Source organism: Periophthalmus magnuspinnatus, chromosome 9, assembly GCF_009829125.3.
Source record: "Periophthalmus magnuspinnatus isolate fPerMag1 chromosome 9, fPerMag1.2.pri, whole genome shotgun sequence".
NCBI lineage: Eukaryota > Metazoa > Chordata > Actinopteri > Gobiiformes > Gobiidae > Periophthalmus > Periophthalmus magnuspinnatus.
The window spans coordinates 8,684,485-8,701,778 of record NC_047134.1 but is presented as its reverse complement, the minus strand read 5'-3'; the positions used below and the strand labels follow the sequence as shown (position 1 = coordinate 8,701,778).

Below are 17,294 nucleotides of genomic sequence, written 5' to 3'. Positions count from 1 at the left end.
TTTACATTTAGTTAGCCTCACTTTTATGACTTAAGACCTTTTGTTTGGTCTAGTTCTGGCCTATACCAGAGATGCCCACAGCCTCTGGTAAGTGTGTAGTCATGAGGACATAACTACTATTACAACGATTAACTGTTTACTTATATAGCCAATCTTCTAAGATCTTAGACAAGAATTTAGAACAAGTACTGCAGTAGTCGTGGCTTTTTGAAGGAGTGGCGCTGACCAATGGTGTTCCCCTGTCACTGTCCTTCCTCACAAGTCTCTGTGTCTCCCCTCCCCCCCGCACTCCTCTGCACCCTAGTGGAGACAGTGCAGAGCCATGCCCCCCTGCTGCTGGACAGTGGACCCTCGCTGTCCCTGCGCTGTCCGGAGACCATCAGCGAGACGTGCATCCCAGTGCCCGTGCTCAGCTGGCAGGACGGCCTCCTCAAAGCCACGCCCACCACCCTGGAGTGTGTGTAGCCTCGTCCAATCAGTTGCCTCCGTCCCCTCCCATTTTGTCCCTCTGAATGTGGAGATGCTTGGGTGCAGTGTTGTGTGCGTCAGTATTCCCATGGCTCCAAACTACATTTAGGATTAGTCTACACAGGCTAAAGGCACTTGATTTTCACAGTTTTAACAATGTGAAAAATAGAACTAGTACATTTTAAACAGTTTGCAGTGGTCCAAAGTTATTTCTCACTTACCTTATGCATTTTACACATTCTTCTTATTCACTGCAATGAGTTTATACGTGCATTATACAACTTTCTAGAGATCAGAGCGGAGTTTTTGGCATCACTGTAAACAAAGCTAATAGTAATTGTCATTAGATATATGTAGATATAGACAGTACACAGCGGACTTATTTTGACCTCAAGAGTTGCTTATACAATATATCTGTACTGAGGCAAGGCACATTTTGCTCAAATACGTGTAGAAAAATTGAATACAGGCCCTTTACGTTTGACTCATTTTATAGTTTAATCATGTCTGCCCTAATCAAACACATGTCCTGCCTGTGTTGGCGTTCATGAGCCATTGAAATACTGTGCCTCCTTTTTGTGGTTGTGTTCCATTGTGTTGTGCCTGCTCATCATGTGAAGAATAACTCCATGAGTTTAGCTTCTGCTGTGACCTTTGACCTGTGGTGTGAGCGCTAACACTAACCACTGCTCAGAGCTCCTACAGAACACATCTACACATTCTGACCCCAGGACTCTGTCATTGTGGACATCTATGTCCTGCATCTGCATTTTATGTTGTCCTTTGCTTCTGTCTTTGATCCAAATCTACAGGAAGGTTCAGTGTCCCAGTGTCCCTGAGCTGGCCTGTGATTGGACGTTTCTGTCCTGTCCTCTGTGGATGTGTGTCTAACATGATCTCTGTTTGGACCAATAGCAGACGTTGTTCAGTCTCATGGTGGTGTCTTCATGGACAGTTCGTACCCCTCGTCTCCCATCACGGGGCCCCTGTCCCGGGGCCAGCGGAGGGCCAGTGAGGTCAGCATTGCCAGCCAGGTCTCAGGAATGGCAGACAGTTACACTGCCACCAACATAGCCAACAGTAAGTGTCCACCTGCAGTACTGCCGCCACTCTGCACACGTGTCTCAGCACTAAGAAAGGACCAGGGACGTGTTCTCCATTCTGCACACATGTGTCTCAGCACTAAGGAGGGACAGGGACATGTTCTCCACTCTGCACACATGTGTCTCAGCACTATGGAGGGAAAGGGACATGTTCTCCACTCTGCACACATGTGTCTCAGCACTACAGAGGGAAAGGGACATGTTCTTCACTCTGCACTCATGTGTCTCAGCACTAAGGACGGACAGGGACATGTTCTCCATTCTGCACACATCTGTCTCAGCATGAAGGAGGGACAGGAGGGACATGTTCGCCATTCTCACTGCACAGATTCAGACTCAGAAGGGGCAGGGACAACATGTCCTCTGTCTCAAGCTCAGCTCCAGTGGTTTATAGGGGACATATGCTAAGGACTAGTGTCTCCAGCAGAATGTTTGAAACAAACCCAGCCTTATCTATACATTATCATAAGTTATGAACTGTGTACAATACTAAAAGCTTCTAAAAGTAATACGAGTTTGTATATAACATCATAATTCCCCTTTTTCATAATTTCTTTGGACACATTATTTGTACATCGTTTAGGTAGTAAATATAGACTAACAGTCATGGTAGATCTCCTTTCACACAGCTAGTTATCCATGCTAAAAGAATAACAGAACTACTTTTGTACTTTGGAGTATCAGCAGCACTTCCCTCTCTCTCTGACTCCTCTCTAACACTCTCTCACTCCCTCCTTCACACACCTCTGCCTGCCCAAATCTGAAGCCCACTGGACTCACTGCAGACCTACTCTGTCTCCCTCTTGTGGTGGAATGAACACACTCCACCTTCACTGTCCTCTGTCTCTATGTAAATGCAATAAAAGGATGCATTTCTCCAGTGTTCTGGTGCATGCACACCTCACCTTTCACTTTCTCTGGAAAGATGAATGTTTTATGTCCTCATCCTGTCGGGGACCACAAGCACACCGCAAAGGACATGTAGTCTTTTCTTAGTTATAGTGGTGTGGTCTGATCGATCTCTCACTTTTAACTTCCAACTTTTTTAACTGTTTTGAAGTTTGACCTTTGACCCGTGAAGACCCCAGATATGTCATGGTTGCACTTCCAACCTGTAGAAGCTAAATTTGATTTGAACATGTTGCCCTCATATCTGGGGACACATTTAGGTCATGTTTATGACCTTACATACTACATACTTTCCCTTTATAAAACACGAATGCAACCTTTTCTTAAATAATTAGCTAGGACCTTCACTGAAAGCACCCCGGTCCTCTGAACAGTACACTCTGGCATCTGCTTGAACTGTATATTGCTGTGTTGTGTTTTCCATGTAGCCACAGAAACCAAAGTACCCAAGTCTAAAAGCTCCAGTCTGCTGTCCCAACTTGCCCTGACCTCCCAAAAGTCCTTCCGGCTGAAAAGCCCTCCTAAGTCCCGCAAGAAACCTGTCCATAATCCAGTTCCAGACCTGGAGCCAGAGCTGGACCAGGGGCTGGACGGGGAGAGTGCGCCTCCTGGTGATGGTGAGGAGGAGAGCTGCCTGTCTGCTGGGCTGGAATGTGCCATATTAGATCTGGTGTCTCTGGACTCTCAGGCCGAAGTAGACCAAGGTATTCTGCAGAAGGACGGGACGCTACAATCTGCATGAGAAAATCTACTCTCACCTTGCAACAATCTGCCTCACAGGACTAACCATGATTTAGGCTCTAAATGTACAGAGGCTTCAGCTGTTCAGGAGGTGCATGTGGTTGTTTTTAATATGTGACTTTGAGCAACTCTTATCTAGTTAAATCACATTATTGGACATGGTTCTATGTCTGGATTTCGGATTACATTACATTCAACTGGGCAATAGTATTTCTTATGGGTGCAACTTCATTACACATTAGGTAATTTAAATCATACAGTAATCACATACATCCTCTCTGATTTGAAGCCTCTCACCTGATGAGTGCCCAGGCACTGTCCTCTGTTACTTGTGGGTCTTCTCACAGCAGCACCACATGTCTGTCACCTCTGTACTAATCATGACTTCTCTCTGACCTTTGACCCCTTCTTTCTGCAGCGGCTGGACAATACTGGGATGGGACAGGATCACTTGAGATTAACCCTCCTCTGAGATTCCTTCTTGCCTCTGTGTAATTCTGCTGTGTACTTGTGCTGTGTACTGAGCAGTGCTGTGTGTAGTTGCAGCTCGCTGGTGGGGCACTAAGCGTCTGGACTTTGCCCTGTACTGCCCTGATGCTCTGACGGCCTTCCCCACGGTGGCACTACCGCATTTGTTCCATGCCTCGTACTGGGAATCCACCGACGTGGTGTCTTTCCTTCTCAGACAGGTCAGTGCTGGGACACTTTTCTGTAGTGTCAGCTCTTCTCACATACAAGTGTTTATGCCACAAATGAATACACTCACTGAGCTGCAGAGCCTGCACTAGCACTGATGACTGGGGTTTAGGTCAGCAGAGAGTCCTTTAGGTTTAAACCAACTGGATTTCAGCATTGAAACTGGCAACCCAAATCAGAGACTCATGTGAGGCTCATTCCGCTTTCTGCTTGGATAAGAGAGCCAACCCAAAACACCAAATTATAACATAAATATATGTTCCAATATGTTAGTCATGTTTTTGTAATTAAGAATTTGTAACTGGCATTACAAATGTTATCAGTAAAAGCTACATTGAATTTGAAAAATTTCACCTCATATCTGGAGACAGATCCTTTAATGTTCAGCTGTGGGTTAAAGTAGGGTTTAGGTTAAGGTTAGGCAGTAGTGACTATGGTTAATGTTGTAGAATTGTTGTAGAATACATTTAATTTACCATATGAGACCAAGAGACATGAACATGAAAGTATTGTGACAGCATTGTCTAGTAGAGTTGGACTATGTTTTCATTGTAGGGAATATTATATACCGCTGATGATCTAGGCCAATAACAGGGCCTGAATGGGCAGTGTTCTTTGCATAGCACCAGTTCCATTTGTCTATCAGTTGAGGTTGGGACTGTCTGCAGGAAATGAATGTAAGTCAATATAATGTCCCCAAGAAGCATGGAAACCCAACGTGTGTATGCATGTGTGCGTGTGTGTGCATGCAGGTGATGAGGCACGAGAACTCCAGTATCCTGGAGCTGGACGGGAAGGAGGTCTCAGAGTTCACTCCATCCAAACCCAGAGAGAAGTGGCTCCGCAAGAGGACGCACGTCAAGATTAGGGTGAGAGACCACACAGCGCGGCTCAGGAGGGCTACAATCAGCACATCCCAGTTCCCTAAAAAGCAAAATCTTTTTTTTTTTTTTTCTTTTTAAGCTTTCTACCATGTCATAACATTGTTCCCTCATCAAAAACATGCCTGAAGAGGTTTTAGATGTCATCCATGCATGTTTGAGTATTTTAATGATCTCTCCCGAACACTCCTTATGGTTAGCTGTTAAATTCTGTGGAATGCTTCACCCACAAGCCTACGTCACCCATACTCCCACACAATGTAATATAGCATTTTCAAAACAATAAAGAATAACATGGTGAAGTGTTAGGTGTTAGCAGGCTCAGACATGCTCATAGATGTAAAAAAACCTCGCCTTAAGGACTTTTACCAGTGTTAAATCTGTGATCTGTACTGGACTGTCCTTCACATGTGTCCTCTCGCTCTGACAGAACGTGACGGCTAACCACCGCATGAACGATGCTGTGTTTCCGGAGGACAGCCCACAGATGCTGAGTGGGCGCTTCATGTACGGACCCCTGGACATGGTCACTCTAGCTGGAGAGAAGGTCTGAACCCACCCGCATGACACTGTACAATATGTCATATACTTAGAACGTTCCACTTAGTGTTCTGTCTCTGCACAGGTGGACCTACACATCATGACGCAACCTCCTTCTGGAGAGTGGGTGTACTACAGCACTGAGGTGACCAACAGCAGTGGCCGAGTGTCCTTCAACATTCCAGATGACAAGCGTCTGGGCATCGGAGTGTACCCAGTTAAAATGGTGGTCAGGTGTGTATTGAAACAAAAACCCAAAAGAGTATTAGCAGTTTGAAGACTGTGTTAAAGCTGTGTATGTGAGAGCTGTATATGTGAATGCTGTGCCCTGTGCTCCTCAGAGGTGACCACACATTTGCGGACAGCTACTTGACTGTGGTGCCTCGTGGGACAGAGTTTGTGGTGTTCAGTATCGATGGCTCATTTGCAGCCAGTGTGTCCATCATGGGCAGTGACCCTAAAGTGCGTGCAGGAGCAGTAGACGTGGTCAGGTACGGCTGTTATTTGACTCTCTATATGAATCATATTAGATAATGTGTGTACTGTGTGCGTGCAGGCACTGGCAGGACATTGGCTACATGATCATCTATGTGACAGGCCGTCCCGACATGCAGAAGCAGAGAGTGGTGGCCTGGCTCTCCCAACACAACTTCCCCCACGGTATCGTGTCCTTCTGTGATGGGCTGGTGCACGATCCACTCAGGCATAAGGCCAACTTTCTCAAGGCTCTCACTGAGGTCTGCTGCTATGCTCTACCTCACATGACAATAGCGACTCCCTAAATTCTCAGCATTTTCGGGGCTTAGTGTTTCATGTCGATCAAAACTAACTGATGCGTGCTGTATTGTGCATGGAGAGAGTTCATTTCATAATTAGCAGATGTAATAATGTTAGGCTCAGAAACATTTGCACTGTTTTTGTGATCCGTGAAATACAGTTGGCTAATACTTCTATTTATGATTTTTTTCTATCTAAACAATTACAGCTTTCTTTTGCAAAGACCCGGTTAAGAAACTTAACCTAACTCTAACCCTTCTTAACCTGATATTGAAAAAAATCTATTGTCAAACATCAACATCTATGAGCATAACAACAAACAAAATGGCTTTTCCATCAATGGTAAATAAAACATGTTGGATGTGTTTTTGGTATAGTTTTAGGTCTAAAGTTGTTTTGTCTTACCAAGGTTGTTTAGACCTGTTTAAAAATGTAAATACTTTTAGGGAGTCTCCATGACCATAACAATAGAGTAACCATAGAGACCATAGTGATCGTAGTAACCATAATAACCATCATAACCGTAAACCTAACCCTGTCATGTGTCTGTACAGACTCGCATGAAGATTATCGCCGGGTACGGCTCAACCAAAGACATCTCTGTGTACAGCTCTATTGGCCTGCCCCCCTCTCACATCTACATTGTGGGCCGACCCACCAAGAAGATGCAGCAGCAGTGTCAGGTACTTTAGAGAAACCAATTCATATTGTAAATACATTGATTCAATTTCTATAAAATAATTATTTGACCAAAATATTGACAAAGAATATGTAATATCAGAAGAGCAGCTTTGCTTTAGGTTTTGCGGAACAGAATTTATTTTTAGAGATCGACAGATTGTTTAGAACCCACAGAAACTGATGTCCAATAAGTTCTGCCAATATTTTTGGGCCGATATATATCAAGTGAGAGTAGTTGAAGTAAGTAAGTATTTGAACACCCTGTGATTTTGCAAGTTCTCCCACTTAAAAATCATGGAGGGGTCTCAAATTTTCATCTTAGGTGCATGTCCACTGTGAGAGACATAATCTAAAAAAAATCTAGAAATCACATTGTATGATTTTTAAATAATTTATTTGTATGCTGCTGCTGCAAATAAGTATTTGAACACCTGTACACCAGTAGCCTTTGTTTGCAGTTACAGAGGTCAAACGTTTCCTGTAGTTTTTCACCAGGTTTGCACACACTGCAGGAGGGATTTTGGCCCACTCCTCCACACAGATCTTCTCTAGATCAGTCAGGTTTCTGGACTGTCACTGAGAAACACAGAGTTTGAGCTCCCTCCAAAGATTTTCTATTGGGTTTAGGTCTGGAGACTGGCTAGGCCACTCCAGAACCTTGATATTACGGAGCCACTCCTTGGTCATCCTGGCTGTGTGCTTCGGGTCATTGTCATGCTGGAAGACCCAGCCACAACCCATCTTCAATGCTCTAACTGAGGGAAGGAGGTTGTTCCTCAAAATAAGACCAAAAAGTTCTATTTTGGTCTCATCTGACCACATGACTTTCTCCCATGACTCCTCTGGATCATCCAAATGGTCACTGGCAAACTTACGACAGGCCTGGACATGTGCTGGTTTAAGCAGGGGAACCTTCCGTGCCATGCATGATTTTAAACCATGACGCCTTAGTGTATTACTAACAGTAACCTTGGAAGTGGTGGTCCCAGCTCTTTTCAGGTCATTGACCAGCTCCTCCCGTGTAGCTCTGGGTTGATTCCTCACCTTTCTTAGAATTATTGAGACCTAGTCTAAGGGAGATTGACAGTCATGTTTAGCTTCTTCCATTTTCTAATAATCCAACAGTGGATGTTTTTTCACCAAGCTGCTCGGCAATTGCCCCGTAGCCCTTTCCAGCCTTGCGGAGGTCTACAATTTTGTCTCTTGTGCATTTTGACAGTTCTTTGGTCTTGGCCATGTTAGTAGTTGGAGTCTTACTGATTGTATGGGGTGGACAGGTGTCTTTATGCAGCTAACGACCTCAAACAGGTGCTTCTAATTTAGGATAATAAGTGGAGTGGAGGTGGACTTTTTAAAGGTGGACTAACAGGTCTGTGAGGGTCAGTATTCTAGCTGATAGACAGGTGTTCAAATACTTATTTTCAACCGTAACATGCAAATAAATTATTTTTAAAAATCATACAATGTGATTTCCAGAGGTTTTTTTAGATTGTGTCTCTCACAGTGGACATGCACCTAAGTGATTTCTAAGTGGGAGAACTTGACATGGAGACTGGCTCTGGGGACATGGAATGTCACCTCGCTGGGGGGGAAGGAGCCTGAGCTTGTGCGGGAGGTTGAGTGTTACCGACTAGATATAGTCGGCCTCGCCTCCATGCACAGCTTGGGCTCTGGAACCCAACTCCTTGAGAGGGGCTGGACTCTCCATTTCTCTGGCGTTGCCCGCGGGGAGAGGTGGCGAGCTGGTGTGGGCTTGCTCATTGCCCCACAGCTCAGCCGCTTCGTGTTGGGGTTCACCTCGATGAACGAGAGGGTCGCGTACCTGCGCCTTCGGGTCGGGGACAGGTCTCTCACTGTTGTGTCGGCCTACGGGCCAAACAGCAGTGCAGAGTACCCGGCCTCCCTGGGAGCGACCGGGGACTCTGTTGTTCTCCTGGGGGACTTCAACGCCCATGTGGGTAACGACAGTGACACCTGGAGGGGCGTGATTGGGAAGAACGGCCTCCCTGATCTGAACCTGAGCGGTGTTTTGTTATTGGACTTCTGTGCTAGTCCCAGTTTGTCCATAACAAACACCATGTTCGAGCACAAGGGTGTCCACCAGTGCACGTGGCACCAGGACACCCTAGGTTGTAGGTCGATGATCGACTTTGTTGTCGTGTCACCTGATCTCCGGCCACATGTCTTGAACACTCGGGTGAAGAGAGGGGCTAAGCTGTCAACTGATCACCACCTGGTGGTGAGTTGGATCCGCTGGCGGAGGAGGAAGCTGGACAGACCTGGCAGGCCCAAGCGCATCGTGAGGGTCTGCTGGGAACGTCTGGCGGCGCCCTCTGTCAGAGGGGTCTACAACTCACACCTCCGGGAGAGCTTCTCCCTGATCCCGGGGGAGGCTGGGGACATGGACCCCGAGTGGGCCATGTTCTCCACCTCTATTGTCGATGCGGCCGCTCATAGCTGTGGTTGTAAGGTCTGTGGTGCTTGTAGCGGCGGCAATCCCTGAACCCGGCGGTGGACATCGGAAGTAAGGGATGCCGTCAAGCTGAAGAAGGAGTCCTATAGAGCCTTGTTGGCTCGTGGGACTCCTGAGGCAGCCGATGAGTACCAGCGGGCCAAGCGTGCCGCGGCTCCTGCGGTCACAGAGGCAAAAACTCGAGGTTGGGAGGAGTTCGGGGAGGCCATGGAGGAGGACTATCGGACGGCCTCAAAGAAATTCTGGCAAACCGTCCGACGCCTCAGGAGGGGGAAGCAGTACTTCACCAACACTGTTTACAGTGCGGGTGGAGAGCTGCTGACCTCGACTGGGGATGTTGTCGGGCGGTGGAAGGAATACTTTGAGTATCTCCTCAATCCCCCCATCATGTCTTCCGAGGAGGAAGCAGAGACTAGGGACCCGGAGGCGGACTCAACCATCACCCTGGCTGAAGTCACCAAGGTGGTTGGCAAGCTCCTTGGTGGCAAGGCTCCGGGGGTGGACGAGATCCGTCCTGAGTACCTCAAGTCTCTGGATGTTGTGGGACTGTCTTGGTTGACACGTCTCTGCAACATCGCGTGGCGGTTGGGGACAGTACCACTGGACTGGCAGACCGGGGTGGTGGTCCCTCTGTATAAGAAGGGGGACCGGAGGGTGTGTTCCAATTACAGGGGAATCACACTCCTCAGCCTTCCCGGTAAGGTCTATTCCAGGGTACTGGAGAGGAGAATTCGACCAATAGTTGAACCTCGGATTCAGGAGGAGCAGTGTGGTTTTCGTCCTGGTCGCGGAACACTGGACCAGCTCTATACTCTCCATCGGGTCCTCGAGGGTTCATGGGAGTTTGCCCAACCGGTCCACATGTGTTTTGTGGACCTGGAGAAGGCATTCGACCGTGTCCCTCGTGCTCTTTGGGGGGTGCTCTGGGAATATGGGATCCGGGGCTCTTTGCTAAGGGCTGTCCAGTCCCTGTATGACCGGAGCAGGAGCTGTGTTCGCATTGCCGGCAGTAAGTCAGACCTGTTCCCGGTGCATGTTGGACTCCGCCAGGGCTGCCCTTTGTCACCGGTTCTGTTCATTATATTTATGGACAGAATTTCTAGGTGCAGCCAGGGGCTGGAGGGAACCACAGGATTTCATCTCTGCTGTTTGCGGATGATGTTGTCCTGATGGCTTCTTCGAGCCAGGACCTGCAGCAGGCACTGGGGCGGTTTGCAGCCAAGTGTGAAGCAGCTGGGATGAGAATCAGCTCCTCCAAATCCGAGGCCATGGTTCTCGACCGGAAAAAGGTGGTTTGCTCTCTCCTGGTGGGTGGTGAGTCTCTGCCTCAAGTGGAGGAGTTCAAGTATCTCGGGATCTTGTTCACGAGTGTGGGAAGGATGGAGCGTGAGATTGACAGGCGGATCGGTGCAGCGTCTGCAGTGATGCGGTCACTGTATCGGTCCGTTGTGGTGAAGAAGGAGCTGAGCCGGAAGGCGAAGCTCTCGATTTACCGGTCAATCTATGTTCCTACCCTCACCTATGGTCATGAGCTCTGGGTAATGACTGAAAGGACAAGATCATGGATACAAGCGGCCGAAATGGGTTTCCTCCGCAGGGTGGCTGGGTGCACCCTTAGGGATAGGGTGAGGAGCTCAGTCACACGGGAGGAGCTCGGAGTAGAGCCGCTGCTCCTACACGTCGAGAGGAGCCAGCTGAGGTGGCTCAGGCATCTGCTCAGGATGCCTCCTGGACGCCTCCCTAGGGAGGTGTCCCACCGGGAGGAGGCCCCGGGGAAGACCCAGGACACGCTGGAGGGACTATGACTCTCGGCTGGCCTGTGAACGCCTTGGGGTCCCACCGGAGGAGCTGGAGGACGTGTCTGGGGTGAGGGAAGTCTGGGAGACCCTGCTCAGACTGGCCTGGATAAGTGGAAGAAAATGGATGGATGGAGAACTTGCAAAATCACAGGGTGTTCAAATACTTATTTGCCTCACTGTAGGCCGTGTTTTGTTTTTTATTATATGATTTAATTAAAATTTACTACAAACTCACCCACAGCCTTTTTTTAACCGCAAATCTATAAAAGAACTGTAACTAGTCACATCACATTTAAGTGTTCAAATAAAGCTTTGTGTATTCATTAGGTATCAAGTGGGCCAAAACAAAATGTCGGCCTGGGATGGAGATTTAAGTTTGACAGCCGATACCCTAAAAAATCCAAATATCAGCCCAGTATAGCAGCAAAATGATATATCATCTGTCACTATAATTTTTACATTGTGTGTAATCACTAAAGAGATATATTATAATCACAATTGAAACTGGATTAATTGCAGAGCCCATGGTTTAGAAAAAAAAACATGTTGAGATGGGCATCATCTTAAAAAGTGTATTTGTGCTGTGTCTAGTTCATCACAGAGGGCTACGCGGCACACCTGTCCCAGCTCGAGTACTCTCACCGCTCAAGGCCGCCCAAGTCCAGCAGCACGCGCATGGTGCTGAGGAAGAGCAGCTTCGGCCTAGGAGCCAACAGCGAGTTTTTGAGGAAGAGGAATCACCTACTGCGTACCATCTCCTCCCAGCCCGCCCCCACCTCCCCCACCGCCAACGTGCACAGCCACAACCGGCCCGAGCGCACGCAGAGCCAGTCAGACAGTGAACGTGGTGCTCACTACGGCCACCAGGGGGCCACACAGCGCAGCATGAGCATCACTGCCAGCTGTTGGGGCAGGAGTACAAGCACCAAGGTGGACCCAGGACTCTTCAGCCCCAAATGATACTGGGACAGGCTATGGACCGAGCACCCCAAAGGTCCAGACTGTGGACATGTGAGAGGTGTGGGGGCCATCTCCTCTCACACTGTAGGGTCACACGTGGAGGGCCCTCAGAATCTCACCATTCAAACTAATCACTTACCTCAGCACAGAGAGATAGACCTCACTATACAGTACTGATTTTACAATCCACACACTTTATGATACTTGGCTCTTCAAGTAAGAGGAAAAGTCCCTTATAGGGTTTCCACAATTTCTCATTATTACTATTATTATTGTTGTTATTATTATTATTATTATTATTAAATGTAAATGTGATTAATTGAACCGCCATAGCTGCGCACACAGGTGCTATGCTGTGACAGACTGTTGAGGCACTGTGCTCTGCCCTGGTGTTCAGTGGGGCAGCGTCTTGACATGTGATCAGAGGTGTGGGCTAAAGCACAATTGTGGAACATTAGAGTCCTGTCTGTGGAGGTGGACCATGACAAATGTGTGAGCCAGTCCAAACTCAAGCTGCTACTTGGATCTGAACGCACCACTCCAGTTTGGCTTGTCCTGTCTGAATCTGGACAGAGTCAAACTGGGACATGACCCTTTAACCCCTAAGGGAGCATCTGTCCGAGGCACAGCGCACTACAGTGCCCCTGAAGGACCAGTGAGGAGCTAAAAATAGACATTTGAAAAAGTCAATTGCACAACTATAAAATGAATTTTGACAAAGAGACTAAATGTCTCCGCAGAATGCAAAGTGCTGAGTGTTGTGGGGATTGTCCCTCCAGGCCTCCGTAGACCGCTTCCCCATAACCCTGCTGTTTGTGCCAAAGTAACAGTGTGGAGAGCTGTACAGTTGAGCTGAGGCCTTCAGAGCCTTGTACATACTGTACATGTGTACACAGACCAGAGTCAAGTGTCTTCTTAATCCTCTGCAGGATGTGCTCTTTGACAAAGTCATACTATTTAAGACTATACTTCTATTTAAAAGTGTATTGACTTGGTGAACAAATATGTTTTATTTTTGTCTCTTAAGACAAACCAGGAGATCTAGTCAAATGTACTTCATTTCCTTCCATTTGTATCATGAAACTATAGGCTTAGGACCACTGTATGGAACAATCATTACTTATGATACATTCACAGACAGTGATAGTTATCCAAATTTAACTTATTTTAAATGAACTTTATGTAGACTTTATATAGATTAGATGTCCGCTCATATTTGCACTGGTATTTATCTGATGGTAATCTCACCAGATTATAATCTGAACATGAGTAAAACTTCATCATCTGTGGTGGTCCTATAGCCAGTGTGCAGCCTGGCTCTGCTGTATGAATGTGTTTATAGGGGACTCCATAAACTTGTGCTGTCTTATGTCTGACTGTACAGTGTACAGTGTTTTCTATGTTAATCACACAGCTGATGGACCAATCCACCTGGAGAGTGAGGGCAGACGTGCAATATACTCCCCAACGCTGACAATCACAGCATACAACACCCATACTTCTGCTGTACACGCTACTCTATACATGCTACTGTACACAGTAGCAATATGTCTACTGTACACATGCTAACTCATACTGCTACTATGCTACTTCACACAGGCCAGTACATTCTTCTACTTTACACATGCTGCCACATGCTAACTCATTCAGATCATTCAGATCTCCAGATCACATGTACCTACTTCCTCCCAAACCTCAGTACTACATGCCCAAATCACTGCCACTGGGCTTGCAGCTTTTCTCTAGTTTTGAAAGAGAATATAACCGGATAACTGCTTTTCCAAATTGGTAAATTGATTTTTAGCCAGATTTGGTTTCGAATGTAAAATACCCGTTAAGCTCCTGTTCATTCTGAGGCCTTACTCTCCCTCTGCCTTACACTGGTCTATGTGAAAATGCCTCTTCCCCAAACATGGGGTGGCCATTTTGGAAAACCTTGTAGACTCTAGAACCCAGAAACTCCTCCTTGCACTGGTGTATATGTGGGTGGTATTGGATGAGTTCATTTATCCATCTCTTGTATTTTATGTACAGTGTATAAAAACTATATAATACTAAAACATGTTGGCGTGTTCTTTTTTTTTTTACAAGATTTTAATGTTTTGGGTCAAAATCAATGTCAATGAACAAAAGTACATCAAGATATCAGTCTAGCATTAAAGTGCACTATGTTTTTTTCTGGTAGACTGTCTACAACTTGCTTGTCTCATGACGATTAGTTGTCTGTAGGGTTGTCAAAAATATAAAAAATCAGATACTAAAACCAGTACTGAAACTAAATACTTATTTGAGCAGGAATCAATACTAAAGTCACATTCACCGGACAGACATGAACCTTTCCTGAATAGCAGTGGAATGATGAGCTGTATCAGAACAAGTATAAGACCACATAGACTGATATACACCCATGGACCACTATGAACCTACCTGGATGACTGAGAGATTACATACAATTTTATGTTGAAAATCACATTCTATTGTCAAAAGACAATTGGAATCTGTATAGAGAATCAAATCTATTCCTTAGTATCGAAATTGTTTAGTATAGTGGCAACACTAGCTGACTGGTACATTTCTACACATTGGATATTTGATACTCAACTTTAACGTCAATTACATGTGTTCTGTTCCAAATGAAATACTTTCAAAAACATGCATTCTTACAGTAAGCAGGCTCACTTCTCCAGTTTAATGCTATGTTGTGAAACAATCAAAGCATAGCAATGGAGACAAGCAGGTGGAAGACCCTCCAACAGAACTGTTACATAATGCACCTTTAGAAACACTTTTTACAGCCCACAACTAAATGCCTAAAGAGGGAGTATTTTACTTGTATGGGGTATTAACTGCTTACACATAACATATTTAGATCAGGTTACATTTTTATTGTTTTGAAAATACTATATTCACCACAAACAATGTATTAACATGTTCAGTTTAGTTTTATTTTGCCCTTACAGCACAATCAGCATACATCCCACTAATGAAACTTGCTATGCAGGAGCATGGGTGACGTAGGCTTGTAGGCTGAGCTTTGTACAGAATCTCACAGCTAACAATAAGGGTTCAAACCGGCACAAGAGAAATTGCAGGATTACATCTAAAACCTCTTCTAGCATCTTTTTGATGAGGGAATTTTATAACAGCTGCAAAGTCAATTTAGCATAATTAAACATGAATATCTTGAAAATATTCAATATGTGTTTCTGGTCAAAAACATGCATTTTTAGAGGGAGCAGCCTCTCCACAGATCTGGCCTGTCCAGTTATGCCATACTGTGGAACATTTGAACACAAAATATCTATGGAGACCAAAAGGCCAAACCAGACACGTTACATAATTTTTTTTAACACAACTTAAATATTTAAGGTTAAAGGAACTGTATGTAACATTTCAATTTTAAATTCCACAAACATGAACTATGCTTTCAGGTACGAGACACATGTTCAAATCAAATAGAGCCTTTACTGATATTGATAATTGTAATGCTGATTTATTATCATTACAAAAACATTGGACATGATGGCCAAGTTGTATATGTTGCATTTGGTGTTTTTGTTCTCAAAACCATTATCCAATCAGAATGTAGAATGAGCATACACAAGTCTCACATTTGTGTTGTCAGATCTGAATTGTCACCTAAACCTACTTAAACACCAGCACCTGCAGCCAATCATGAATCTGTGCTAGTGCAGCCTCTGTAGTTCAGTGAATTCTGGAGGTTCTGAGCTTTCACATGAGGCCTGTCCATAAACTGAGAATGAGAAAAACTTGTATGTGTCCTCTATCTGCAGGTTAAAGCTCTGGCAACACAGGTTCAGTTGTAACTGAACTGACTTGTAACTTTTTCAAACTGTAAGAATGCAGACTACATACAGTTCCTTTAAGTGTTACAAAATTTCAATGTTATGTTTTTATTTTTTTATTTGTTTTTATTTCAGTTGAAAATTCTGGCTCAGTATTTGGAGGTGGGTCCCTGGGTGCTGCTCGGTGGTTTTCCGCTGGCACTGACTGCAGGATGGGCCAAATGCAGAGGACAGATTTCTCTACAGGGACCAAAAAACAACACATATTTAAATGTTTAAATACAAAGTGATAATTGTGTGCACTATTCATCTTATTTTTTTGTTGAATGGCCCATATTATGTTTTATACTCACCTTTTGATAAATTAGTTCAAATACTTAAATAAGTGGCCTTAATTCCATGGAAACAGAATGTAAAAAAAACATAAAAAAAATCATACTTTAGAATCTTCTCCATGGAGATAGATACGTTTTATGCCACACTGAAAGATTATAGCCCAAGGGAATAACATTTCCATGGAAACAAACGGCAGGAGGCCCTCCTTCAGGCCAAATAAGAGTTAGGTTTGTGGTGACACAAGCTTGCTCACAATAAGAACACTTGTGTTTCAGAGCAATAATCAAAATGAAAGGTCAGTGTTTGATAAGCCAACATTATAACATGATTCAAGGGTAAATGCCATTTAAAGTGCATATGACTACTAGTTTCACTAAAACATAATTAACATTATATTGAAGTATATATATATTTAATTAAAAAAAAAATCTTGCTTAGTTTTGTAAAGGAAATTAAAATATTGTGATTATTTTACCTTTTAGAAATGACATGGTCTTGTAACTAAAACTCATTTGGTTTGGTAGTCAAAGACAGTGTTAGAAAACCTTTCATCTAAACCCTTTTGTTCCCTTTTGGTTGCTAATCTTGTTAAGATGTGTTGTGAAGATAGATGCAAGCAGACCATACAGTTGGCTTTCAGATCTCTCTCCTTTGAAATGTATCACACTGTGTGTCCAGGAGCTTGTCTGTCCACACCTCAGAGTGTCACATCCTTACTAAGAAATGTATGTCCTCTGGTCATCTCAAACTATATAAACCTGATGATTTCCATCATTAGCTGTCTGATGCTGTCGGACCTATTTCTTGCAAGAAATAAACTCTTGTTTTTGCTTTAACATTCATCAGAGCCTGCAAAAAGAGCATTATTTCCACAACAATTTTCCTTAATTTTAAATTTCGGTGGTTTAGAATTTTACTTCTTGGTTGGACACGAGCATCAGATTTGACATGCATAGAGTTAATTCCATAACTGCTAGCAACAATTATTTTAAGGGCTATAACTTTCCTAAATTACAAAATAAAATAAATGACTACCTTTATTTTCTTAAATTAAGGTTTAAACTGTTAGAAAATGCCTTTCTTGTGTCTCTACACTGGATAGAAATTTCATCAGGTAGAAAGAT

At 44.7% G+C, this 17,294-nt stretch overlaps 2 protein-coding genes across 4 annotated transcripts in view; one reads left to right on the top strand and one right to left on the bottom strand.

Annotated features, from left to right (window-relative positions):
* LOC117375977 (membrane-associated phosphatidylinositol transfer protein 2-like) overlaps positions 1-14,117 on the top strand; it is a 105,695-nt gene extending 91,578 nt beyond the window's left edge. Inside the window, exons 16-26 of one of the 3 annotated variants that reach the window (XM_055224056.1) lie at positions 305-457; positions 1,384-1,548; positions 2,909-3,184; positions 3,762-3,910; positions 4,670-4,786; positions 5,229-5,345; positions 5,424-5,572; positions 5,680-5,829; positions 5,895-6,075; positions 6,670-6,798; positions 11,660-14,117. In XM_055224056.1, the coding sequence (XP_055080031.1) occupies positions 305-457; positions 1,384-1,548; positions 2,909-3,184; positions 3,762-3,910; positions 4,670-4,786; positions 5,229-5,345; positions 5,424-5,572; positions 5,680-5,829; positions 5,895-6,075; positions 6,670-6,798; positions 11,660-12,028 (1,955 nt within the window). In that variant the 3' untranslated portion in view covers positions 12,029-14,117. The remainder of the gene's footprint in view (positions 1-304; positions 458-1,383; positions 1,549-2,908; positions 3,185-3,761; positions 3,911-4,669; positions 4,787-5,228; positions 5,346-5,423; positions 5,573-5,679; positions 5,830-5,894; positions 6,076-6,669; positions 6,799-11,659) is intronic. The other 2 variants (XM_055224057.1, XM_033972376.2) reach the window with 2 other exon arrangements.
* Positions 14,118-14,869: 752 nt separating this feature from the next.
* arl6ip4 (ADP-ribosylation factor-like 6 interacting protein 4) overlaps positions 14,870-17,294 on the bottom strand; it is a 43,072-nt gene continuing 40,647 nt past the window's right edge. The window contains exon 6 of the mRNA XM_033972864.2: positions 14,870-16,074. Coding sequence (XP_033828755.1) covers positions 15,984-16,074 — 91 coding nt within the window. The 3' untranslated portion in view covers positions 14,870-15,983. The remainder of the gene's footprint in view (positions 16,075-17,294) is intronic.